General features: G+C 35.1%; 1 protein-coding gene and 1 long non-coding RNA gene across 2 annotated transcripts; one reads left to right on the forward strand and one right to left on the reverse strand.

Moving 5' to 3' along the window:
• Nucleotides 1-847: 847 nt before the first annotated feature.
• LOC145072750 (uncharacterized) lies at nucleotides 848-27,316 on the reverse strand. The gene is made up of 2 exons (XM_079019229.1): nucleotides 27,273-27,316; nucleotides 848-3,290 (listed from the first exon to the last, which is right to left on the reverse strand). Exon 2 carries the CDS (start codon nucleotides 3,252-3,254, stop codon nucleotides 1,026-1,028), a length of 2,229 nt encoding a protein of 742 aa, XP_078875355.1. The 5' UTR covers nucleotides 3,255-3,290; nucleotides 27,273-27,316; the 3' UTR covers nucleotides 848-1,025.
• Nucleotides 18,064-19,168, forward strand: LOC145072749 (uncharacterized). The gene is made up of 3 exons (XR_013691140.1): nucleotides 18,064-18,294; nucleotides 18,495-18,685; nucleotides 18,852-19,168. It is a non-coding gene; the product is annotated as an uncharacterized LOC145072749 (long non-coding RNA).
• Nucleotides 27,317-27,602: the final 286 nt, after the last annotated feature.

Genomic DNA, 27,602 nt, shown 5'->3' on the forward strand with positions numbered 1-27,602 from the left:
TGTTTCTCTTTATTCTCTAAAATCAAGAATTAAAGCAAAAGTGTATACTGGTCACAAGACAATGAGAACGGTTCTTGTTACCAATAATGTTGCAGAGGTATCTAACCTTCTCCAGTTTTTCTTACTGTGAAATTTATATGTATAATGAGAAGTCAAGATGTATGGATACAAGTGGGTCTTAATGGTAGTAAACATATTCTAGGATGCACATGGTAGGAGATTACTTATTCAAACAAGCATATGTGTCCACTTCATTGATGTACTTTGCAAAAGATTATAAAAAGTGAAACATTAGGCTGGTGGGTATGGTGTCATACTTGTCACGGTTCACATCAGCACTACCTAGGATTTGTCATACTCTCTTTAATTTTTACCAATAAATGATGTTGGTTGCCACACTTGACATGCCATTTTTTTTAAAAGTAATTAATATAAAAACTAAACATTTCAAATATAGTATTTGTTTATTAAAAATAAAATTTTATTTAACTAGAATAATAATTATGATTTTTAAGTTAAGGATTAATTTTGTAATTTCAGAAACTATTTTTATAGAAAGAGTTTAGGGAGGTATATTTTGTTAGTAGACTAAACCCTAGGGACCTTTTACGTCAAATTTTGAAAAACCTTTATCTTCTTCCTGAATTTGGACGAGTTTTTTCCATTTCTTCCATTTTTGTTGTTTCTTCCATTTTTTCACTGCAACCCTGTAATAAAAAACTAATCCCTTCTTTCTCTCTACTCTTCCCAAACCTTAGACTCTCTCTCTCTCTCATCGGCACACTTCCACTGTTATGAAATATCAATTAATTTTACATCAATGATAAATTAGAAATGATGAAAAAGATAATGCAAGACTCGATCTATTAGAACTTTATTTCGTTGACACAAAAGTTATTTGTCTTCTACAACTCCCTACATATACTTGAAATTGTAACTCAGATAGTAACGAGAGTAGCACAGAATGTCTTTGCTTGTGTTATTATTGTATACGATCTATTAGATTACCCAAATAAGACTAAAAACTACTTGCCAACAATGAGTTTTGCTATTTTTTGGCCTTCAGTAATTGGGAATTGATCACTCAAACGAAAATGAGCCATCAACAACCAAACGATGGTAATGAGCTCCCCACCTTTGCTCACTTGGTCTGCTAGAGTATTGGCTGGTGAATGATTTGCACCATAACATAACATTTCCACCCATACCTTGCTTATAATCAACCATTTATTCAAACACGGGACTTTCTCCTCTATCTCCATTATAGTTTTGGCCAAACTGCTAGCATCAAAGAGCAATGACTTGCTCTGGTCACCCCTTCCGATCACCGGTGGCATTTCCGGGGATACTTGAAGAATCTTCATGCAAGCATTTATCTGCTCCCAATCCATATTCCAATATCGTTGAGTTTGATTTTGCTCTTGTTTTACTTCACGACCTTTCCCACTATCGAAAAGCATCATGGCGTCAACACAAGTATCTCGGAACCGCATTTTTCCAATACCTACTACTGCTACTGGCATCAAGCTTGGTTGCATGATAAGAAGATACAACATGTAATCTGATAATACTTTTGCAATATCGCGAAGATCATCTCTTGCACCTATGGATTCTTTTTTAAGTTCTTTGTTGTAGCATAACTCGGTGGCGATGTGCCATATAATGATACTTTGATCGTAGTCAACATTTATAACATATCTAAGTAAGGTATCCCAACCTTCTCTTATACTGATCACCCAATCGCCTCGTGCTGAACTTATCGCCTTGGCAGTTTCCAAGTCATCTGCGAATTCTGATTTTGCTTTTATTTCCTCGAAGATGAAGTCTCTTAGTTGGTTGGTGAACTTTTGGGATTTTACATACTGGAACCCGTCCATAAAGCCAATAAGCCCCAGCTGATCCAAACATAAATTAACTAAGGCTGGACGTCGGTGTAAACAGTAATCGATTAGGTTGTATGTTGAAATGGATTCTGACCACCTTCGTCGTATACATTTAAGAGTTTGTGATGCACTTGTTTTTGATTGAGCATGGTATGTTGTGTCCTGAAGGGTGCCCTCAGTCGTGAGTCTGAGAAATGAACTGATGATTCGCGTTTTAAGAGACTTGTTGTCCAGCAGAGCAGTAGGAGATTTCCGTAAACCAATGATGGTCCAGTTTGAAAACAAAAGCATGAGCAGAGCGATCAAATCCAAAACCAAAGCACCAAACAACAAAGTATAAGTAATCGTCACATCAGAGCTTCGAAAATTTGTTTTGTTTTCGAATATAAATAATAAGATTGCTGAACAAATCGTTGCAAAAGATAAAAACCGGCCAATGACGACGACTCCTGCTGAAGAAAATAGCAACCAATTTTTTGTGAAGAGAACATCATAGATGAAATTTAACTCGGTCTCAACCACTTTGAAAGCGTCTTTTGGGGTCCGATACAGGAAGAAATTCCGACTTTGATTCTGTTGTATCTGAGTAATCAAAATCATATCCACAGCAAGCCCTTTAAATGTTTCAAACAATTGATAAGCATACTGCACGACCTCCATTTCTGACAAATTTCCTCTTTTAGTCCTACCGGCTGCATAATCTGGCTTGGGAACCATCACAATTCTAGCAGGTAGTTTCGCCTTCTTCATTGAAATATATTCTTGTATGATTTTTGCATCTGCCGGCTCAGGATCAGGACATCTATAAATGGATTCTTTGAATATTTTGGAACTAGCAAGATAAAGAGAACGTGTTCTTTCCGCATATTTGATGACTCCTGTAAAAAACATCAACATTGTTGGAATCCATAGCCGATTTTGAGGTAGCGACTGAAGAAACACATAAACTACAGCTACACACTGGAAAACAAGACCAAGAAGATGACGGGGCCACAACTCATTGTCTTCCATCGCAAAAGCTGTAATAGTGTCCGGACCACCAAGGTGCACCAAAAGAAATGGCGCCCAGAACGCAAGAAGGTCTTGGTTTTGAACAGCTACCCTATCATCTTTTCCGGTTGGGTTGTCATTAGGGTTCCCTTGGCTGCTCAAGATGAGCCCAGCAGCAAAGTTAGCCACACAATCTGCTAGCAAATATGAAGACCACAATAATGTGATTATCATGTTGTTTTTTGTTCGTTTTCTCAAAGGAGCAGCGAGAATCAGAAACATTTGTAAGGAAAGACTCAAGACGATGAACACTCGGATATCCCATGCATGATATAATTGTTTCCATTTTTGAGGAATCAGGTCCAGCATCATTCTCCTCATTTTGCTTTGCTAAATGTTATTGCTTCTTAAACTTATCTGCACGAGATTGAAAATCGTTACTTCGATTAATGCATGGTTTCTTTCAATTTTTTTCTACAATACCTTCAACTCAACAAAAGTTAAATTAATGGAAAATATTTAAATATTTATTTATGAGTTGGAAAATATTTTTTTCCTATTGAAATGTTCAATGGTCAATTCAACGCCACTATGACATTTCATAACAATAAACATTTAAGTTTTCCATTAAAACTTTCCGCCTCATTCAACTCTAAATTCATTTGCATCTAAATGCTTTCCATATTTGGAACATGCCAAGTTGTAACCATTAAACATTTTTAATATAAAAATTCGAAATAAATACAATAGAAATAATAAATAAGTAGGTACTTCAATATCATAATAATAAAAAATTATTGTCATATAACATACAATTATAGGTAGATAATATACTCGTATAAATTTAATAACATCTATTCATGATTTGTGTTTAAATAAAATTAAACATGGTTTAGGATTTAATATTACACTTTAACTTTGTAATTGTTTATTTAGAAATTGTTTATTGATTTTTTATAATTTATATCATGATTTGTTAATTGATATATAAAGTATTGTTTGTAAATTAGTGCAATGTAATTTGTTCTTTTAATTAATTAATTAAAAACCATTACTTTGGAAAAAATTGAATTATAATAAAAATACTTTTTTGATAATATTTACTATATAATATATTAATTTTGAATTCCCTTAGGAACAATAGCATTTTGTTCCTATTAGTGACTTTTTTTTTGTTTTTCTTTGCTAGACTTTTTTTTCTTTTAGTTTTATCTTCTGGATTGTAACATTCCATTTTAAAGAGATTAATTAAATAATAAATCAGGAACCTCGGGAAGTAATTATTATTATTTTATATTGTTAGAGCTCAAAAATTAAATAATAATTAGTGGGGTGTTGGTTTCAAGAAGTCAAATGACAAGATTTGAAGTCCAAGGGTTAAAGTGTAGTTGTGAACTTAATTTGTAAAGATTTTTATAAGTCAACGGTGTGTTTGGTAAATATTGTACCTGAATTGTAATGAATTATGAAAGATGGGGGTTAATTGGTAAATATTGGATCAAAGTTGAAAGGATTTTGAAAATGGAGGGCTGTTAGGTAAATTTCGGACTTGATCTGAAAGGAAATTCAGAAGGTAGGGTATAAAACGTAAATATTGGACTTTGTTTGAAGATATTGGGAATGGGAGGGACCAGTTCTGTCATTTTCGTAATAAGTTGCATGGAGCGGGTATATAAGCCTTATACCGCCGGTTAACCCTAACCCTACTTCACTATTCCCAGCCGTCACCGTCTTCTTCATGCCTTTGCAGCCGCCAATCCATCTGTAACGCCTGTGTTTCCGGGCTTGCCACTTTTAGCAATGTAATAGTCTAGGTTAACCTTTGTAACCCATTTTGAAGTAATAAGATTGTATTATTTGAGTATTATGTGTTTTGTGCTTAGTTGCTTAATTATGTGGTTTGATTAATTAAGAATAAAAATAAGCGTCTAAATTTAAGTGTAAAATAAACTTAATATCTTTGATTTATGTTATAGTAGTTGAAACGAGGTTTCCGAATATATATAGAACGCCCAAATCTGACTTCGTATGAGGAAGTTATGATTTATCGAAGTTTCGGCTTAGCAGTATGCAGCCTGTTTTACTCGATTTGAGATCGAGGGGTTTTTAGCCGAAGCAATCGAAATGAGAATCGAAGATATCATTGTTGGTGTCGAAGCGATAAAAAGTTAGGCAAGAACGGACGTCAAACGAAGAAGTTATGAATTTATAACGAAAGTTTCTGTCACGGCCTATTAAAAATAAATAATAAAAATAAAGTCAAAATTAGCCGACGAAGTCTAAACGAAAGTCGTAGAGCGTAGTCTCACCTTTCCGTGGATATAAAGAACGTCGAAAACGGAGTTCGTATGAAGAAGTTATGAATTTCCGAAGTTTATAAATCATTTTGTATTTAAATTTAAATCAAAATTCGGAAGCATTATCCGAAGGCGAGTCATCGATCTGATCCGAGGTACGCGCTGCGTACTCGAGTACGCCCCGCGTACTCCGAAGGTGTCGACATCGCAGCAAGTGGCTTCGGATGACGCATGCGCTTACGAACTTGGAGCAGTACGCCTCGCGTACTGCTGTACGCCCCGCGTAATTGAGGCTTCCAGCCTCCTATAAATAGGATGCGAGGGTTCCGGGTTCATTTGCTAATTTCCTCTCGTTTTTGTGCCGAAGCTCTGCGCGTAAACCCCCGAAGCCATCCCGAAGCCCCAGTAATATTCCCGAGCCCCGAGGCAAGTCCCGAGATCCCGAAGATCCCGAGAAGTGCGGTTTCCGAGTCGAAGCTCTGCCCGCGAGAAGTTCGATTTTCGAGGAGATCTTCCAGATCTGCTGTGGATTACTACTACTGCAAGTCGTAGTGCTGTCCGATCATCTTCTGATCAAGTGAGTGTATACTAACTTTCATAAACACGATAATAATACAAGTTTGGTCCGAGTGTATTAAGTGCATTGTTGTTTATAAGTGAGAGTGTGTAGTTACCTTCTTCCAAATACAATAATATGAAGTATTTTAAATAAAATACGTGCTATGTGTATATATTTGGTTGTGTTATGTGTGAATGTGTATTCACACTCTTCTATCTCATAGATATGATTTATTCTCTATGAGATATGTGCTATGTGTGTGTGTGCCTCATCTGTTATGTGATATATGTGTTGATCAAAGCATGCTATACAGGTTTTTAACTATGTATACAAATGTATATTTTTATCTACTAATATGTTGGGTAGAACATGGGTAGATAGTTGGTGTGTAAAAACATATGAGAGGCCTCGTTGTTGTTTGATTGAGTCATCTAGCGGAGTTTAGATGACGACCACTGGCTATTCTAGACAGTCTTGTGGAAACATTAGCAGGTTCGCCACCTGTAGGTGTTAATGAACTTGGGTGTTCATTCGCTGTACTCCATCCCCCTCATGGTTGCCTTATTTGACTTATATTGCTGAGGTACCCCCGAAGCATGTGTTGTCGCCTCGATGAAATATTCTTAGACTAGGTCCCTTATGATTAGTTGTATTAGGGACATTAAAGTGAGAATAACGGGAATGGGTAATTGGGTTATTGTTGGTTGGTGAAAATTAAATATGATTATTTATTGTGGGTTGAAAACCCTATATGCTCACCAGGCTCCCAAGCCTGACCCTCTCAGTTTTAAATTGTATTACAGGAAGTGGCGGAAGGGCATGAGATGGATGAACCATCAAGTTGTTTTGTTTACAAGTCTGCATATGTTTATATTTGTTAAATGACTTGTAATGTATTCGTTTATGCTTATTGGTCTGTATCAGAACATGACACCCCGAGTTTTGATTATAATGAAAATACATTTCTTTTATGAAATGCTTTGGTAAACATTGTTTTATCATGTTTTGTTTTTGGGAACAAATTCCGCAACTCTTTCAAATCGAAAGGATTTACTCTGAAAATATTTAAAAGCATAAATGAAAATTGGTCTTTTCTGGCCGAGATTTTGGGGATGTCACAGTTGGTATCAGAGCATTAGTTTAAGCGAACTACGAATTTGTAGGATTTCTAGACTTAAACTTAGAATGCTAAGTGAAGTTTTGAGATGTGTGTCTGTTGTGGTTTAGACACGAGCACTAGTTTATTTTAGGAAAGTTGCCTAAAATGCTTTATGTGCTAAATGTTATATGTTGCCATATATGATATTATTTGTTCGGATCTATGGTCTGTTGCCGACCGGATCTAGAAACCTTATGTGTGTAGGATTCTAAGCGTGCGTCTACGATATTAGAACTAGCATGTAAACGTTTCGGAGTGATAAGGATGATTTGATTATCTATCATGATTGAGGATCTGATTTCACCTTATTCGGTGTGTAGATCAAAATGGTGAGAACAAGAAGTGGAGTTGGAAATGCTGACGAAAACAGGAATCAACCACCAGTGATTGAGCAAGTACCTGTTGTAGCAGCAGCACCCGAGCCAATAACCATGGCTGGTGTGCAATTGATGATTCAGACGATGTTGGATCGTCAAATGGATGAAACTAGACGGTTGCTTCAACAAAATCGTGAAGAACTGTCGATTCGTGTGGAAGAGCCTGAATTAAATGAAGGGCACTCGGAAGGTGGAAACTTCAGTGGGTCTGTTGGTCAAGCCAACCCACCGATAGTTAGGCAAGATAACCGTGAAGGAAGGAATGATGGAATGGGATGCAAGTACAAGGACTTTTTGACTTGCAAACCATCGACCTTCAATGGAAAGGAGGATCCGATTGGGGTTATGGATTGGATCTCCGAAATGGAGCTAGCCTTCATGACTTGTGGCTGCAGAGGTAAATTGCAGACTATCTATGACGTGCGTCAATTCCGAGGTGGAGCCGTTCGTTGGTGGAACACTCTAGGGAAGACTTTAAGCCCTAATGAGCCACTGCAATTGTCATGGGCAGAGTTCTTGGTGCAGTTCAAGCGCAAGTTCTGCTCGGCTCAAAATCTGTTGGAGTTGGAGAATAAGTTTTTGACATTGACGAAGGGTAGCATGTCAGTGGATGAGTACACCAATAACTTCACCGATAAGATGGAGTTTGCCTTGCGTATCGTTCCAGACGAGTTGACAAAGGTGGACCGGTATGCGAAGGGACTTCTATGGGAGTACGAGGTGCCAGTACGTCAGGAACTTACTCTAGAGGCAGCTATCTGGGCTGCCAAGTCTGTTGAGAACATGATAAAGGGAAGAACCACCGTCAAGGTTGAGGTTGGTGAGAAAAGAAAGTTTGAGGGAACATCTGGTTCCAGTAAGAAGAGCAAATTTTCGAAATCTGATTCGAAAAAGTTTGGAGGAAAAGGAGGCGAAGCGAAGTGGTGTGATAAGTGTAAGAAAAAGCACTTTGGGAAATGTAGCGAGGATGTGACCTGCTACAAGTGTGGAAAGGTTGGACATTTTGCCAATGAATGTCCGAACAACAAAAGGATGTGTTTTGGTTGTAATGAAGAGGGGCACATTTTGAAAGACTGTCCGAGGAAGAAGGAGGCAGCAAAGCCCAACATTCCACCAAAGCCGAAGGCGAGAGCCTTCCAGATGACACTTGAGGCTGCAAAGGATGAAGCTGATGTCGCTTCAGGTACCTTTCTCGTAAACGAATTACCTGCTCATATATTGTTTGATTCTGGAGCCAACTACTCCTTTATTTCGCATGAGTTTGGTAGAAAGCTAGCTTTGCCTGTTTCTAGACTAGATAATGCTTTATTAGTTGAAGTAGCTAGTGGCAAGTTTGTACCTGTTAGCCATCGTATGAAAGACATCTTAATCGACCTTAATGGGAATAAGTTTCGCGAGGCGTTATTGCCTATCGAACTTAATGGTTTCGACATCGTCTTGGGAATGGATTGGCTTAGCGCCAATGATGCCGAAATTTTGTGCAAGAAGAAGATAGTTAAAGTAAACCCACCTGGAAAAGATTCGTTTATGGTGTATGGGGACAAACGGCGAGTGAATTCTGGGATCATTTCTCTAATGAAAGCCAGAAAGTGTTTGACCAAGGGATGTACATCATATTTAGCATTTGTGATTGATGCTAAGAAAGAAAAGAAGGTGATGCAGAGCATTCCAGTGGTGTGTGATTATCCGGAAGTATTCCCCGAGGATCTTCCTGGATTGCCACCTGATAGACAAGTGGAGTTCAGAATAGACTTGTTACCAGGAACCACGCCAATAGCAAAAGCACCTTATCGATTAGCACCGACGGAGATGAAGGAGCTGATGATGCAACTTCAGGAGTTATTGGACAAAGGTTTCATTAGACCTAGTTCATCGCCCTGGGGAGCTCCGGTGTTATTTGTGAAGAAGAAAGATGGAAGTATGAGAATGTGCATCGATTACAGAGAGCTGAACAAGGCAACAATAAAGAATAGATATCCGTTGCCGAGGATTGATGACCTATTTGATCAATTGCAAGGTTCGAGCTATTTCTCGAAGATCGATCTGAGGTCAGGATATCATCAGCTAAAAGTAAGAGAGCAAGATATCGAGAAGACTGCATTCAGAACTAGATATGGACACTACGAGTTCTTGGTTATGTCGTTTGGACTAACCAATGCTCCGACAGCATTCATGGATTTGATGAATAGGGTTTGTAATCCGTTCCTTGATAAATCCGTGATAGTGTTCATAGACGACATTCTGATTTACTCGAAAAGCCAGGAGGAGCATGGCAGACACTTGCGAGAAGTGTTAGAAGTTTTGAGGAAGGAGAAGCTTTATGCAAAGTTCTCCAAGTGTGATTTTTGGATTCGTGAAGTCCAATTCTTAGGTCACGTGGTCAACCAAGAAGGGATAATGGTTGATCCAGCGAAGATCGAAGCTGTGACGAAGTGGGAACAACCGAAAAGTCCCACGGAGGTTCGAAGCTTTTTGGGATTAGCCGGATATTACCGCAGGTTTATCCAAGGCTTTTCTTCGATTGCTACTCCATTAACAACTTTGACCCACAAAGGAGCTACTTATGCTTGGAGTGATAAGCATAGAGAAGCATTCGAGAAGTTAAAGAAGAAGCTATGCGAGGCACCGATACTTTCTCTACCCGATGGAGTTGAAGACTTCGCTGTTTATAGCGATGCGTCTGGTGTTGGATTGGGTTGTGTTTTGACCCAAAGAGAAAAGGTGATAGCATATGCGTCTCGACAGCTGAAAGAGCATGAAAAGAATTACCCGACTCATGATTTGGAGTTGGCAGCGGTAGTTTTCGCTCTGAAAATATGGAGGCATTACCTATATGGCACGAAGTGCAAACTTTTCACTGATCATAAGAGTCTCCAATATCTCTTTAATCAGAAAGAATTAAATATGAGGCAACGACGCTGGCTAGAATTACTTAAAGACTACGAATGCGAGATACTTTACCACCCCGGTAAAGCTAATGTTGTTGCTGATGCTCTCAGTCGGAAAGTCAATCTTGAAAGGAAGAGGCCAAGAGCGTTGAGAATTGAAGTTGTCTCGACCATTGTGGAAAGTATAAAGAAAGCTCAAGAGGAAGCTTCTGAGAAAAATGACCGAAAGGAGGAACGTTTGGGTAAAACGTTGGTGTTTGGTACAAACGGTCATGGACTGAAGGTATTCCAAGATCGTATTTGGGTACCTAAGTCAGGAGGAATTAGGGATCTTCTGATGGAAGAAGCTCACAAAACCATGTACTCAATTCATCCTGGTAGCACTAAAATGTATAGGGACCTGAAACCCTACTACTGGTGGCCGACGATGAAGCTTGATATTGCAAAGTATGTGGCCGAGTGTGTGACTTGTGCGAGAGTCAAGACACAACATCAGAAACCTTACGGGACTTTAGAACCATTGCCTGTGCCTATGGGTAAGTGGGAAGACATTGCTATGGATTTTGTCACTAAACTGCCCAGAACAAAGAATGGTCACGACATGATTTGGGTGGTCGTAGATCGATTCACTAAGAGTGCGCATTTCATAGCGGCCAGGGAGAAATGGTCTATGGAAAAGCTTGTGAATTCTTACGTGAAGGAAATTGTGAGGCTTCACGGTGTTCCGTTAACGATTGTATCGGATCGTGATAGCCGTTTCACCTCAAGGTTTTGGAAATGTCTACAAGAGGAAATGGGTACCAAGTTATGTTTAAGCACAGCTTACCATCCGCAGACTGATGGTCAGAGTGAAAGAATAATACAAACACTTGAAGATATGCTGAGAGCATGTACCTTGGAATTCCTAGGTAATTTGGATGAACATTTACCTTTGGTAGATTTTTCCTATAATAATAGTTTTCACTCGAGCATTAAGATGGCACCTTATCAAGCTTTGTATGGACAGAAGTGTCGTACGCCTTCTTGTTGGCTTGAGGCTGGGGAAAAGCAGTATATGGGACCGGAGATGGTTCATCAAACTGCTGAAAAGTTGAAAATAATTAGGGAAAGAATGTTAGCGGCTCAGGATCGTCAAAAGAGCTATGCTGACAAGAAGCGAAGACCGATGACTTTTGAGGTTGGAGATTCGGTTTTGCTTAAAGTCTCGTCGTGGAAGGGACTTATAAGATTTGGTAAAAGGGGAAAGTTGAGTCCAAGGTTTATTGGACCGTTTAAAGTTCTTCAGAGGGTTGGGAACCAAGCTTACAAGCTCGAATTACCCGAGGAACTGAATGGAATTCACAACACTTTTCATGTGTGTTATTTGAGGAAGTTCACAGGAGAAGTTCCCGATATAATTCCAATTTCTGAATTGAGAATTGATGAGAACAAAAGGTTGATTGAAGAACCAGAGGCAATTGTTGACCAAAAGACTAAGAAGTTGCGACGCAAAATGGTTGGATTAGTGCTTGTCCGATGGAAACACACGAATGGGCCGAATCTCACCTGGGAGACGGAGAGTGACATGTTGAGTCGTTATCCGCATTTGTTTGTCGATGTTTGATTCCGGGGACGGAATCATTCTAAGGTGGAGAGAATTGTAACGCCTGTGTTTTCGGGTTTGCCACTTTTAGCAATGTAATAGTCTAGGTTAACCTTTGTAACCCATTTTGAAGTAATAAGATTGTATTATTTGAGTATTATATGTTTTGTGCTTAATTGTTTAATTATGTGGTTTGATTAATTAAGAATAAAAATAAGCGTCAAAATTTAAGTGTAAAATAAACTTAATATCTTTGATTTATGTTATAGTAGTTGAAACGAGGTTTACGAATATATATAGAATGCCCAAATCTGACATCGTATGAGGAAGTTATGATTTATCGAAGTTTCGGCTTAGCATTATGCAGCCTGTTTTACTCGATTTGAGATCGAGGGGTTTTTAGCCGAAGCAATCTAAATGAGAATCGAAGATCTCATTGTTGGTGTCGAAGCGATAAAAAGTTAGGCAAGAACGGACGTCAAACGAAGAAGTTATGAATTTATAACGAAAGTTTCTGTCACGGCCTATTAAAAATAAATAATAAAAATAAAGTCAAAATTAGCCGACGAAGTCTAAACGAAAGTCGTAGAGCGTAGTCTCACCTTTCCGTGGATATAAAGAACGTCGAAAACGGAGTTCGTATGAAGAAGTTATGAATTTCCGAAGTTTATAAATCATTTTGTATTTAAATTTAAATCAAAATTCGGAAGCATTATCCGAAGGCGAGTCATCGATCTGATCCGAGGTACGCGCTGCGTACTCGAGTACGCCCCGCGTACTCCGAAGGTGTCGACATCGCAGCAAGTGGCTTCGGATGACGCATGCGCTTACGAACTTGGAGCAGTACGCCTCGCGTACTGCTGTACGCCCCGCGTAATTGAGGCTTCCAGCCTCCTATAAATAGGATGCGAGGGTTCCGGGTTCATTTGCTAATTTCCTCTCGTTTTTGTGCCGAAGCTCTGCGCGTAAACCCCCGAAGCCCCGGTAATATTCCCGAGCCCCGAGGCAAGTCCCGAGATCCCGAAGATCCCGAGAAGTGCGGTTTCCGAGTCGAAGCTTTGCCCGCGAGAAGTTCGATTTTCGAGGAGATCTTCCAGATCTGTTGTGGATTACTACTACTGCAAGTCGTAGTGCTGTCCGATCATCTTCTGATCAAGTGAGTGTATACTAACTTTCATAAACACGATAATAATACAAGTTTGGTCCGAGTGTATTAAGTGCATTGTTGTTTATAAGTGAGAGTGTGTAGTTACCTTCTTCCAAATACAATAATATGAAGTATTTTAAATAAAATACGTGCTATGTGTATATATTTGGTTGTGTTATGTGTGAATGTGTATTCACACTCTTCTATCTCATAGATATGATTTATTCTCTATGAGATATGTGCTATGTGTGTGTGTGCCTCATCTGTTATGTGATATATGTGTTGATCAAAGCATGCTATACAGGTTTTTAACTATGTATACAAATGTATATTTTTATCTACTAATATGTTGGGTAGAACATGGGTAGATAGTTGGTGTGTAAAAACATATGAGAGGCCTCGTTGTTGTTTGATTGAGTCATCTAGCGGAGTTTAGATGACGACCACTGGCTATTCTAGACAGTCTTGTGGAAACATTAGCAGGTTCGCCACCTGTAGGTGTTAATGAACTTGGGTGTTCATTCGCTGTACTCCATCCCCCTCATGGTTGCCTTATTTGACTTATATTGTTGAGGTACCCCCGAAGCATGTGTTGTCGCCCCGATGAAATATTCTTAGACTAGGTCCCTTATGATTAGTTGTATTAGGGACATTAAAGTGAGAATAACGGGAATGGGTAATTGGGTTATTGTTGGTTGGTGAAAATTAAATATGATTATTTATTGTGGGTTGAAAACCCTATATGCTCACCAGGCTCCCAAGCCTGACCCTCTCAGTTTTAAATTGTATTACAGGAAGTGGCGGAAGGGCATGAGATGGATGAACCATCAAGTTGTTTTGTTTACAAGTCTGCATATGTTTATATTTGTTAAATGACTTGTAATGTATTCGTTTATGCTTATTGGTCTGTATCGGAACATGACACCCCGAGTTTTGATTATAATGAAAATACATTTCTTTTATGAAATGCTTTGGTAAACATTGTTTTATCATGTTTTGTTTTTGGGAACAAATTCCGCAACTCTTTCAAACCGAAAGGATTTACTCTGAAAATATTTAAAAGCATAAATGAAAATCGGTCTTTTCTGGCCGAGATTTTGGGGATGTCACACCATCTCCACGCCATAGTGTGAAACTCCGATGCTCCAGTCACCGGCGAACTCAAGGACGCAAACCACGACAAACCGTTGTCGTCGCCGCCGTCGAAGACGAGTTCTCAACTCCAACTGCCGCCGCTTCGCCTGTGTGGAGTACGGAGCCACAGCAGAGTATGTGGTTGTCGTTGCTGCTATTCCAATCGACTCCCTTCTCTTCCTTTTTCCTGCCGGCACGCCACAGTCGCTACACTCTTCGCCGGAGAAGATGAGAGTTGGTCGTGGGAGGGACGGGTGGACCGGCTGCTGTCAGATTTCGTTGTAGCCGTCGCCTCTATGTTTCTGTTTCGCCACAAGCTGCTGCCAATCATCATGACCGTCGCCGACAACCGCTGCTGTTGGCCGCTTCCCTCGATGTCGCCGCCGCCGTGAGCCGCCTGGGTGGCGGGAGTGTATTCTAAATCGGATGTGCGTGTTGCAGCTGTGTCTCGCAAATTATTGGTGCCTCGAGTTGCTGCTGCCGGAGAAAAATCAAGGAAAAACCACCATGGCCGCCGGCCATGGTGGCTGCTGCCTTAAGACCGCCATGGAAGGTGTGTATGTTTCTATGTGTGTGTAATGTTGAATATTATTGTAAGTTGTAATAGTGCGGGATTAATGAAAGAAAAACTTGAAACCGCCACCGTGAGGTGGTGGTTGCCACCTCCTGCCGCCACCGCCCGCCATGTCGGGTGGCGGTGTGTTTTGTTTGCGTTTGGACCTCGTTTGAGGGATGTTTAGACAATGTGGGATCAATGAAACCCTAGTGGGCCCAAATTAACCCTAATGGGCCAATAAGGCCCAATGTGACCTTAAAGCCCAACCAATGGACTAATGGGCTAGTATTGGGATGGAAAACCCTAATTAGGGTTTGGAAAACCCTAAGGGCATAAAACCCTAATTGTTGAGAATTAATCGGGACACACTCACATGAGAATTAATTATTAAACCTAAAATAATAATTAATAATCAGTGGCAAACTAGCTTATGGCAATATTGGACTTAATGGATTAAGTCCTTAATGGGTTAAGTAAGAAACACTTAACCCTAATTGTCATTTTATGTGAAACCCTAATTTCACTTGGGTTTGGTATTGGGCCTTTCTATTGGGCTTTGGCTATTGGACTACTAATGGGCTTTTCAAGAATAAGTAAATAGACTAAATAATTATATGGGTGTTAGGATAAGGCCCATGTGAGGACTTGGGCCCAATTTGGAAAATTGGGCCATAGATAGGTCGTAATTGGGACTTTATGATTATGTGATATTGGGCCATGGAAATTGGATTGGAATAATTGGGTAGGCCTTAAGGAAAGATCATGTAGAGGTCTAGGCCCAATTTTTTTTGGGCCTTTGGTGCGTGAGTTGGACTTTTGTCTTGGAACCCAATTATTAATTGGGTGTTGTTTGATGTTGGCAGCTTGGGAATCTGTCAACCAGCAGCTGGAGTTTTATCTGCAGGACTTCAGCAGTGCCAGGTGAGTTCTCCTCACTATATCAACAGGGTCTAAGGCACCAAGGTCGGCCCTTTATGGATTGTATTCAGATTATTGCATGTTATGCTTACTAATTCACATCCTGGTAGTTAGGATGGCAATATGCTATGCTTTAGTGACCCGGTTGGGTCGGTATCCTGGTATATATGATGATGCTATGTTAGTGTCTTGTTAGGTCGATATCCTAGCTATAGGATTGTTGCTATGCTTTGTGATCTGTTAGATCGGTTTGACTGTTATATATATATATATATATATATATATATATATATATATATATATATATATATATATATATATATATATATATATATATATACATGCTAGTGTTATATGATATCTATGTGCACATGATTGTCCTGGTTATAGGATGATGCTATGTTAGTGACCGGTTAGGTCTATATCCCGGTTATTGGGATATTGCTATGATTGGTGATTTGTTAGATCGGTTTGATTGTTATATCAAATGAGCTAGCGTATGATATTTATATGCACATGTTTGTTTGGTTGGGGGTTGGGTTGAGGCGGTCCTGCTTTGTGCTGTAGGCCAACATACCCTACGAGCGGTCCGGGTAGACTGTGGGCCCATATGGCGGCCCAGTCATACCGAAGGCTCGGGATAGATCCAGATAGATTGTAGGTCTGGTTGGGCGGTCCAGTCAGGCCGAGGGCCCAGTATGCTTGTTGTTCTGTATTTGTTATATGATATGGTTATAATTGTAAGGTGTTGGAATTTTGGGGGAACTTACTAAGCTTTGTGCTTACAGTTTCAGTTTATTTTTTTAGGTGTTTCAGATGTCTCGGCAAGGCGAAGGCGTGATCATACACATCCTCGTGTTTTGGACTTAGGGTCTCTGGGAAACTCTGATAATAAACCATTTTGGAAATACAAGTGTAATACTTATTGGTTTTTGAAATGTTTCAAAAAGTTTTAATTTGGATTGAATTTTATGGATGTTACATGGATAATGGATTCCACGTGTTATCTCCTAAAAAAACCCACTGTCCACCGCCATACGCACTGCCTCTCCAGCTAACACGATGCTTCCCATTGCCTCTCCACCTAACACGTTTCCTTAATCGATTTCGTTGCACACGAAATCGGTGGTCATCAAATCCATCTTCTCTCGCTGATTTCATGCATCGTCTTCGTAATCGAACCCTACATGCATACTCTCTGATTTCATCCATCTTCCGATTTCCTTTTCTCCTATTTCTCTTAGGGCCGTTAGGCCTGAAACGTTTCTTGATTTTTGCAAATCGTAAATAGATCTGAAAAGCTAAATTCATCTTTGTACCATCTTTGCGATTTTGATTGTGTTGGTGGGTTTTACGGTCTTTCAGTTTTCCTTTATGGATTTGTCTATGTTGTTGTGTGGTCACCGGAATAGAAAAGAAGTGGTCGGCCGCCGATGGTGATGGTGCCGACTAGGGATGAGTTATAAAACCGGAAAACCGGACCGGAACCGGAATCAGACCAGAACCGAATCCTGTTTAACTGGGATATCCTTAAACGGTCCGAGTATTGGGTTTCAAAATTAATCTTATCCGAGTTCTGGGTATTCCAGGTACGGGTCCAACGGATCTGGGTATTTCGGGTTTTTGAACCGGATTTCTAAAAAAAACCGAAATCGGGTTTAACGGACCGGAACCGGACACTAAAGGGTTATTAAAAAGAATACGCCTGATTCATCTGTTTAATCTACACGACGACAAAGGCTTCTCAAAAAAAAAAAAAAAAAAAAAAAAAAAAAAAAAAAACTACTGTGGTCAACATCAACTAGAACATTCACCAATCTCGTTTTTTTTCCCTTCTATGTGATCAACGACAAGAGACCATAAAACCAGAATGTTAAAAATATTTGTCTTATAGGGGAGGAGCATTAGAGGTATTTAATGTTCTTCTACAGTATATGTCGTCATGTCAAGAAAAGTTAAATTTACCATATAACACTCCAATTAGGTGCATCATGATCTGATTATGGAAATGAAATGATTTTGGTGTTGTTTTTTAATTCATGGCACAAACATTTTGTTCTACCTCTCTACTGATTTCTAATATATAAAACGTTTGATGTAAAAATCCATAACAATTTAATTAATGTACATTACTTGAAAAAAATTGAAATATATTGTTTTGCAAAATAGGTTTTTGATTTGAAGACGTTGGTTATCGGTGGGGAGTTTTTATTAAAAAGTATTCCGGGTTACTATATATATTTTTTTTGTGTAAAAATTCTGGGTTCCGATTTCATTTACGGGTTTTCGACTATTTCTGGGTCTAATACACAAATCCGGTTTCATTTATCAATTTCCGGTTCCAACCGGTTGTATACCCATTATATCCGGTTTAGTACCCGGAACTGAACCGGAACCGGTTGCCGTATACCGGTCCGGTTCTCGGTTCTTATAATCTTTTAATTCCGGGTTTCGGGTCCGGGTAAACCGGTCCCGTTTTGGACCCACTGCCGACAAGTCCACTTATCTTTTCTTCTTCGTTTCTATTTTATCTACCTTCTAGAGAGCTACGTCGATGAGTAAGAAAAGGAACAACCAACATCGTAGGGGTCAAGGTATTGTTCCTCGAAACCTCGTCGACCCTCGGATTCCGATTCTTCATAGCTTCCTTTTGATCTCCGATCAACAATCCTGCAGTCGGGGTGCCATGGTTGATCGGAGAAAAATCGTCCAATCACGTCTTTGTAAAACAATCGAGAAGCCCTCTACCCTCAGATGGGTTCACCGTCTCTACCACTTCGGAATGGAACCAACATGAGCGAAAGGTTTATTTTTGAAATCCAAGTTTTCATCATTTATGATGATTATTATTAAAATTACTGCTTATCCTTCATCATTGATGTGATTTGATCTACAATGGTGCAATCAAAGTTGTAATAGACTTTGAATTTGATCATATGAACTCCAAAATATGATTTTATTTCTTAACTATTGACTTTATATGAATTATAATTTCTTTTCTCAGATGACAACAACCATACTCACGCCGAAAGGATTGTTAGGGAGTGATGCAGAGGGTTAAAGATCAGTAACTTTCAACATATACAAAACCAGCTGCCATTCATGCATCTGCTTAGTCCGATGTTTCTATTTTCATGGTCTTCTACTTCTACCGTTGTTGCCCAAGAAAGCCCTAACATTGATTTTTTAGAGATGGTTAGTAATCAACTGTGCTTTTATTATTTCTGCCAACAGTCATATTTTCTAATCGTTTTTGTCTTTCTCAACTTAAGTTAAATTTACGATTCGTACCAATTTCATTATATTCAATGTCGTCGATTTTTTTTCTAAATTTTAATATTACATTTGTTCATAATTGTAGATTATATGATGGAGGTTATCAGCCATGGTCAGAAATAAGATATTCTGGGAACTGATAGCCTAATACTATTTTCATAAGCAACAAATCGAAGGCATTAACATCCACGATGGTAATTTTAAATCTCTCAATAGTTCTGTTTTGTAAATCATTAATCTGTGTATGAACATTAGATTATATTTTAGTTTTCCGTCTGGAGTTGGTATAGGTGATGTAAATGAGAGATATAGAAGGAAGCACATGTAATCGGCTGAAGTATACTTCAATTTGAGTCATTTGACTATGTTTGTGACATTTTATTTGTTGCTAATGAATATAGAATGCATGCCAACTTTTTGTGGAATTGTCTAAGTGAGTCTATATTTTCAAAGGTAAATTCAGACAAAGAACTTGGAATGTCAAAGATCAAAGCTATTCTCAGACAAAGAACTTTCAATGGTTTTATGTGTTACCTTTACCTGTCTTCTTGAATTTTACAATGCCATAGATAAAATAAGCTTTGGGATTAGGCCTCAACTTATCATGAATGCAGAAAAAGAACTTGGAATTGTTGCTGCTCTACAAGACAGAGTTGCTCAAGAAATAGCAAGTAGCGACACACTTTCATTAATCTATTTATTATAGCATCCCACTTCCTTTTTGTTTATTCAATGGATTTTGTGCATTTTTGAGTTGATAAATTTTAGTTTGGGAATGAAAAGGAGCAAAATTATCACTTAAAAATTTACATATATGAAGGTTGCATTTATAAATGTTTGGTACATGGGTGTGGTGGATGTTGGATGATCATTGGTGGTGCATGATTCTATTGTGTTGTGGTTGTTATGAAATAAAGCCTGGATACTTATAATACTTTGCTTATTGCTCTTGTGTTATTCTATATTTTATTACATTTATTACATTCCTAAATTTGAAATCCATTTATTATATCAATAGAGGAAATCCATTTGACTTGTAAATACTATGTGAAATTAATAAAATGAAAAAAAAAACCATAAAATGTCATGTGAAAATTTTTTTAATTGAAAAATAACCACAAAATAACATGTGATCAAATCGATAACGGTGTTACATGTTTCAAAAGGATTTTCATTTATTAGAATAGATATCTATAAATAATTTCTTTTGTATCCTGATTATTACGAGTCAGAGTCGAATCATGAGTTGAAAATTACCTTATCCAGACACAAGTTATATTCACATTTTCCATATATATATATATATATATATATATATATATATATATATATATATATATATATATATATATATATATATATATATACACATACTAGGCGAATGTCCGCACGTTGCACAGAAACATCTATATAGTTGAAGTCTTTACAAATATATGTCTTTTGTAAATATAACAAAAACTTTGTTGTTAAATTTAATATAATAATTTGTATACTAAATTAGTATAATATATTGAGTATTTTGAAATATATATCAATATATACATACATTATAACTGCATAATCTCAATCGTTTGAATGACTTCTACCTTCGAGTTACACATGAATAAAATTAAATATAATATATGGCTTAATGTTATTTATAGTTGTTGTTATTGTTATTTAATGTTTTAAAATTTATTTTCGCAATATTTTAATTTCTATCATAATAATTATTTAAAACATCAAACATTGTTTTTTTTGATTTTATAGGTAACAATATAATCATTTATATAGAGTTATTTTTAACTATTATTATTGTAACTTATTTTAAACTATTTATTTTAAGCTACTTATTTGAAAAAATTTTAATGATTATAAAAATATTTTTAAGAAATATTTTAGTTTAATTGAGATTACAATTTAGTTTTTGCATTTATCACTACAATTTATCACTTTTAACTATTTATAAAATATTCTTTGGTTTTTTAAGTGAAACTGAAATTTATATTTAAATTGACATTGTAATGTTATATTTAAATTAACAATTTAAGTATTTTGTTCAAACTGTTCAAAAGTTGTAGCTTTAAACCGAAAATGGTTACATACAACAACATTTTAAATCTAATAAATTAAGTATAATATGTTAAAAGTTAAAGACATAACTTTATAAGTAGAAGTAAAGATATTATTTTAAAATTGAAATTTAGTTTATTTATGATTACACTTTGTGTTTAATATTTATTTAACCTTATTAACCAACTTATGATCATTATTAGAAAGACACTACAATTTATCGCTTTTAAATATTTACAAAATATTTTTTAGGTTGTCTAAGTTGAACTAAAATTTATATTTAAGTTGACTCTGTAATGTTATACTTAAATTAATAATTTAAGTATTTTATACAAATTGTTCCAAAATTGTATCTTTAAAACGATAATGATTTACATCCAACAATATATTAAACCTAATTAATTAAGTATAATATGTTAAAAGTTAACAAACATAATTTTATAAGTAGAATTAAAGATATTATTTTAATATTGAAATTTAGTTTATATAGAATTACATTTTATGTTTGATATTTATTTAACCTTATTACACAATTTATAATTATTATTAAAAAGAAATTGAAAAGTCATAGGACTTTCAAATTAATGTGGTGAAAGGAAAAATGCATGGGAGTTCCAAATGAATGTGGTGAATGGAAAAATGTTTCCTTCATAAGTATACTAGGCGAATGCCCGCGCGTTGCGCAGTGGGATAATGATGTTGTTTAATATGGTTATATATTGTTTAATGTATTGTGAATAAGCCATACATAAAAGTTGTATGTGATTAAATAGCATGTATATTTTTTGATTTACAGATTTTTTATCATAATAAATAATAAATTTTTTTTACTATTAGTTTAAAATTTTAAATGTAATTTTTATGTACACATTAATATCTAATGTAATTAGTTGATGATTCATTAGATATGGATTCTCATTTGTGGTCGTCTATTTATGTTGAACCTCATAAAAATACATATTTAACGACTTTTGTTAGTTTTACTATTTAATAGAAAATGGTGCCGTATTTTAAGTAAATATAAAAAAATCTCATTCTCAATCTATTTTAAGATAGTGGCATATTTTAAGTTAATATAAAAAATCATATTCTAGAACTAATGAAAAGAAAAAACGGAGCCAAAATTTTTAACTATAATAATAAAGTTGATTCCAATTAAAAAGTGCTCAATCGAAGATAATATCATTCAATAAACATCATAAGATATTATATTATATTCAAATTACAGATATCATTTTTGTAAGAGTCATTCAACATATATGAGACTATAGTGCTTAATACAACAATGTAATAACCAAATGACCCTAACATATTTTAAATGAAATATAATCATAATATATTATCTATGCAACTAAAATTCTGCACAACATGTAGGATTCGTCTACTATATGGTATTCTTCTACTATATTATATTATAGTATAAACATTATATTTGGAAAACCAATTTGAGTTTTACTGTAGTTTATAACATTAAATTTGTGATGGGTTGTATTTGACACACATTTGTGTATTTATATCTATATTATATATTTAAAACAAATCTTATATAAACATCCAACCTAAATATTCATCTTTAAGTTTTCTTTCTTCGCCACGTAAACAAGCTTTTGTTATAAAGACAAAAATGGAATAAAAGACACTTAATTGTATAATCATGATATATTGTATTTTGATTGGGGCTTGTACAAAACATGCATGAGCATATATTATTAATTTATCTCTTGTTTTGGGTAATTCGAATAAGATAGCTTCAAATCTAACGTATCAAACGGATTACCCGTTTACTAAAGTCTAAAACCCAAGGACTCAAACATGTTCTAATACGATACAAATGCATGAGGTTTTAGCAAATTATTGTCTCATATGAATTACTATTGATTATGTGTGATTAATTATTAAGAAGGTGAAAAGGTTGGGGGGTTTCAAATGCATAAGATTTTAGCAAATTATTGTGGGGGGTTTCAAATGCATGACAATCAAGAGAAAATGCAAGCTTTATAAGTATGTAAGATAATGATATATATATATATATATATATATATATATATACACACACACACACACACACACAAAATAATGATTAGTTCAAAGTTAATGATGCAATTAGTGACAAATTATGAGGCTTAATATCTACAAAAAAACGCACATTGATTAGGCCGTAAATTCGAGCTAATGTAAAGGTTTCATTAGTTAAGCATCTAGGCATTATATATAGCACGAAAAATCGAGTGTAAACCCCACAAGAATTCTAGAAATCGACGGAGAATCGAAGGAGTAATAGGGATTGGAAGTTCTTGAAGAGTTTTTGGAGTTTTCTTTTGAAATTAAGGTATGATCACTCAATTTAAGCTTGATTAGTTGCTTAGATAGATTTATATGAGTGTTAAACGTATTTTGGTTCAACCTAGTGTCTCAATTCGATCCAATCAGTGTCAAATCGACAAAAGTTATAAGGAACGTTTTTATTCAATAATTTGTTTAATCAACTGGATTATGGAGCGAAAATTAGAAAATTATTTATGGGTTATGGTTAGACAGAAGTGGAGATAAATAATGATGGTTTTTATTAAATTATTTTATACGATTTTCAGAAAAAAATAAAGTTTCCCAAATGTTTATTAATGGCAGAAATGATAAGTTCTTTCGGGTAAGGAAGACGGGCTTCCGGCCCTATTTTTTTACAAGTACTTGACGTTTGAATTGTACTTTACCAAAACAAACAAATAAAAAAAAAATCTATCTACCCTAATTAATAAGAATGACTTTGCCACATGTCCTTCTCTCATTCAATTTGTCACATGTCATTTTGTCATAATTTAAAGATATATTTATTTTCCACTTGTCATTTATTTCATTTTCCATTTCTAATATATTATTAATTAGTTTCCATAAATTAAACCTACAATAATGATATTAATTTCAAATTTTAAATTTTAAATTTCAATTTCAATTTCAAATAAATTTACAGTTTAAACCTTTGTGTTTAACATTTTGTTATAATTAACCTGTTTATTATACGGGTCTGATAACTAAACAATAATTTTAATTAATTTATTTATTTCATGTTTTTTTTTTCTCATAATTTTTATTTATTTCAAATTTCGAATTCAAATAAACTTCTCATTTAATCGTTTTATTTAACATTTTGTTTTAATTAACCCGTATAATATACGGGTTTCACAACTAGTAAATAATAACTGACAATAAGGTTTGTTTACCGAGACTTATTGCGTGCATAGAATTATTGTTTCTCTCCATTTTATAGGGAAGAAAAACCATAATTACACATTAGCCCCTAGAACTTTTATAATCTCGTTGATTCTTTTAAAGTTAAAAATTCCAACAGTTTAGTAAGGGTGAGAATCGGTTCGGTTTTTTGGTTTTCCGGTTTCGTCGGTTTGAAATTTTTTTTTGTCCAATTCGAAAACCGAACCAAATCGAATTCAAATTCTCTAGACCAAACCGAAAACCAAATTCTAATTCGGTTTGGTTCGTTTTGAAAACCGAGGAAACCAAATATTAACTTAAAAAATTTTCAAACATAAATTAAAATGTTTTTATCATAGAAACTTAAAGTTACAAACAGAAAAATCTAAAGTTTCATACAAAATGATTCAAAGAGTAAATGAGTTAAAATGTTTTTTACTTTAAAATTAATACTTTTATTTAATATAAAATATAAAGTATATTTTTGAATTAACTGATTTATGAAATTCGGTTTTTCGTTTCGGTTTTGTTTAAACTTCATAAGACCGAAACTCGAACCAAAAACCAAATTTACAATTCGGTTCGGTCTCAAACCAAACCAAAAACCGAGTTTGAATATGGTTTGGTCTGAAATCGATTTCGGTTTGATTTGGTTTTCGGGTTTTTCGGTTCCGGACCAAATAATTTCCACCCCTACAGTTTAGTGCCTTGCTTCACCGATTGGAAACTGAAGTTACATAAAAGGTCCTTGGACTGTTAATAACTTGACAAATAATAATGGAAAAGGTTCTTGCGCATTGCATTCTTAAGATCGAAAACAATAATGGTGGAGATGGTCTTTGAGTTTTTTAATTTGTTAGTGTAAAGTCACATATTCAACATAATTTTAGCTTTTAACCTTTGTATTTAATGATTAAAACATTTTTTTAGATTTTCGGATGGCTAATTAAAATATTTTACGATAAAGTTTTTATTCAAGAATAATATAAAGGGAAGTGTCATAAGTTGTACAAGAAGGTTATTACAAAAGAAAATGGTAATCAACAATTATCGTTTCTAATAGTTGGTCGGATGAGAAACAAAGACAGTTGAACCAAAATAATCACATAGGATGCTTTCCTAGGATTACAATCTTAGAAAATTTGTTGGTGGAATATAGGGTGCAGGTTAGCAACAAAGCTTCGGTTAGGACTTATCAGTTGCAAGGTGAGTTTTTCGTATTCTGTGGTTGCTCGCACATAAATGTTTATCATGCGTTTATTATGTAGTTTTTATTTATTTATTGACAATATGTTTTATGATAAGTATGGTTGCGTACAAATGTTATTTTGGATTTGCTATCTACTGGGTGTGTTTTCGGATGGCATGTTTAGCGGGAACGGGTGGGTGTTTAATCGCTGTGAGCATGACGGATGTGTGTGACCGGCGGGGATGAGAATTGAGAATCATACTCATTCCTTGGATATTTAAAATACTTGAGTATAATGGATGATAAGTTGTCTCAAGGAGAAGGGAAATGAACCTTTGGTTCTTCCTCTGGATATTTAATCGTTCCCCTAAATTATGCCATCGGGTGATATGTTTTGTTGTATGATTTATTTAAGATATATGATAAACTATATGTTTTTTAAGTGATGAACATGTATGTGCAACATGAACTCACTAGGCCCTAGGCTTATCCATTTAGAAACTTTAAATGTGCGCAGCCTAGGAAACTATATAACAAGTGGCAGTAAGAAGGCTAGGGAGAAGGATTGGTCAACAAGACGACAGAGGAATTTTGCAAAGATGTAACATCCGAAGTTGTTCAATTGAAGACTTTATTTTATTTTATTTGCTTTCGCTGTAGTTTAGTCTATAAGTAAGTTTATAGTTGATCTTGGGAGATGTTGAAACGATTATTTGTCATTTAATCGATATTAGAAAAGTTCAATAGAGAACCACAATTATTGGTTCTCCAAGGAACCAAATCTTTTTTTCAAGTTCTAGTGTTTATTCTTTATCGAAAAAAAAATCTAAAAAAATCTAAATTTATAACTTAACATTGTGAATATGAAAAATATTTTTCGGATTCACCGTGTGAATTTAGATTCACATTGTGAATTTGATGGAAAAAATATATCGAATTTGATATCATTGGAAAAAGAATAAAAAGTTATGAATTTCTGTATTGTTTTTTTGGATAAAAAATAAGTTCTAAAAGTTGAAAAAAAAATTGGTTTCTTGGTTGATTATGGTTCTCTACTGAACCTCACTCACTCACTCTCTCTCTCTCTATATATATATATATATATATATATATATATATATATATATATATATATATATATATATATATATATATATATATATATATATATAATTTGAACCATTTGTCTGATACAACTCATTTTTACCAAATATTTTTCTAATTTCAAGATAGTACTAGTATTTACGCAATAAAAGCTAACCACGATGCGGCAAAATTTGAATCACTAGAACTTTAAACCAAAGAACCGATTATTTGATCATTTTTATTGAACTTTCAAACTCATTTATAAACTCTAAGGTTTCATATAACTCACTTCCAACCCATTTAGCTGAAGTTGTAGCACCGAAATTTGATTTCATTAACTAATGAATCTACCTTAATAAATAAGAATGATTTTGCCACATGTCATTCTCTCATTCAATTGACCACTTGTCATTTTATCATTATTTTGAGATATATTTATTTTCCACTTGTTATTTACTTTATTTTTTATTTCCAATATATCATTAATATAACTTCCATAAATTAAACCTACCATAATGACTATTAATTTCAAATTTCAAATTCTAAATTTTAATTTCAATTTCAAATAAATTTACAGTTTAAACCTTTGTGTTTAGCATTTTGTTATAATTACCCGTTAGGATACAAATTTGATAACTAAACACATAATTTTAATTTATTTATTTTTTGCATGTTTTTTTCTCATAATTTTCAGTTATCTTAAATTTCAAATTCAAATAAATTTTCCATTTAATCATTTATATTAACATTTTGTTTTAACCAACCTGTATCATATACGGGTCTCACACCTAGTATAGTAATACTAAAGAGCCAAAGACATTTGTCAAGGTTCTTCAGCAAATGACATATTAACGTCAACATAATGCCGTTATTAACTTAAAATCTTTTCAGAAAGAAAGAAAATTTCCACTTCTAATTAAATATGCAAAGTATTTAATTAAATATGCAAAGTATTGTGAAAACGACGAGTACCTGGATGTTGCTTTATGCTTTGATTGAAACAAGGAAGCACTCAACCTTTCTAGTAAAAAAGAGCCACAACTTCAAGCCTATTTAAAGAAAATGCTAGGAAAGAGTTCTTAATGCCATTTACAAAAAAGTAAATTACATAAATAGTCCGTATAGTTTGGTTAGATTTGCAGATTTATTCCAAATCTTTGAAAAATTGATAGGATATATTATTATTGTTTTCTAAAAATATATCGTTGGTCTTTCCATCTAACTCTTTTAAAAAGTTTCATTTAATACGTTTAAAATGACCATTTTACCTTTATTTTTTTCTTTTTTAATTATATTGTTTTT

The sequence above is a fragment of the Lactuca serriola genome, chromosome 1, assembly GCF_051521515.1.
Source record: "Lactuca serriola cultivar US96UC23 chromosome 1, Lser_US96UC23_V15, whole genome shotgun sequence".
NCBI lineage: Eukaryota > Viridiplantae > Streptophyta > Magnoliopsida > Asterales > Asteraceae > Lactuca > Lactuca serriola.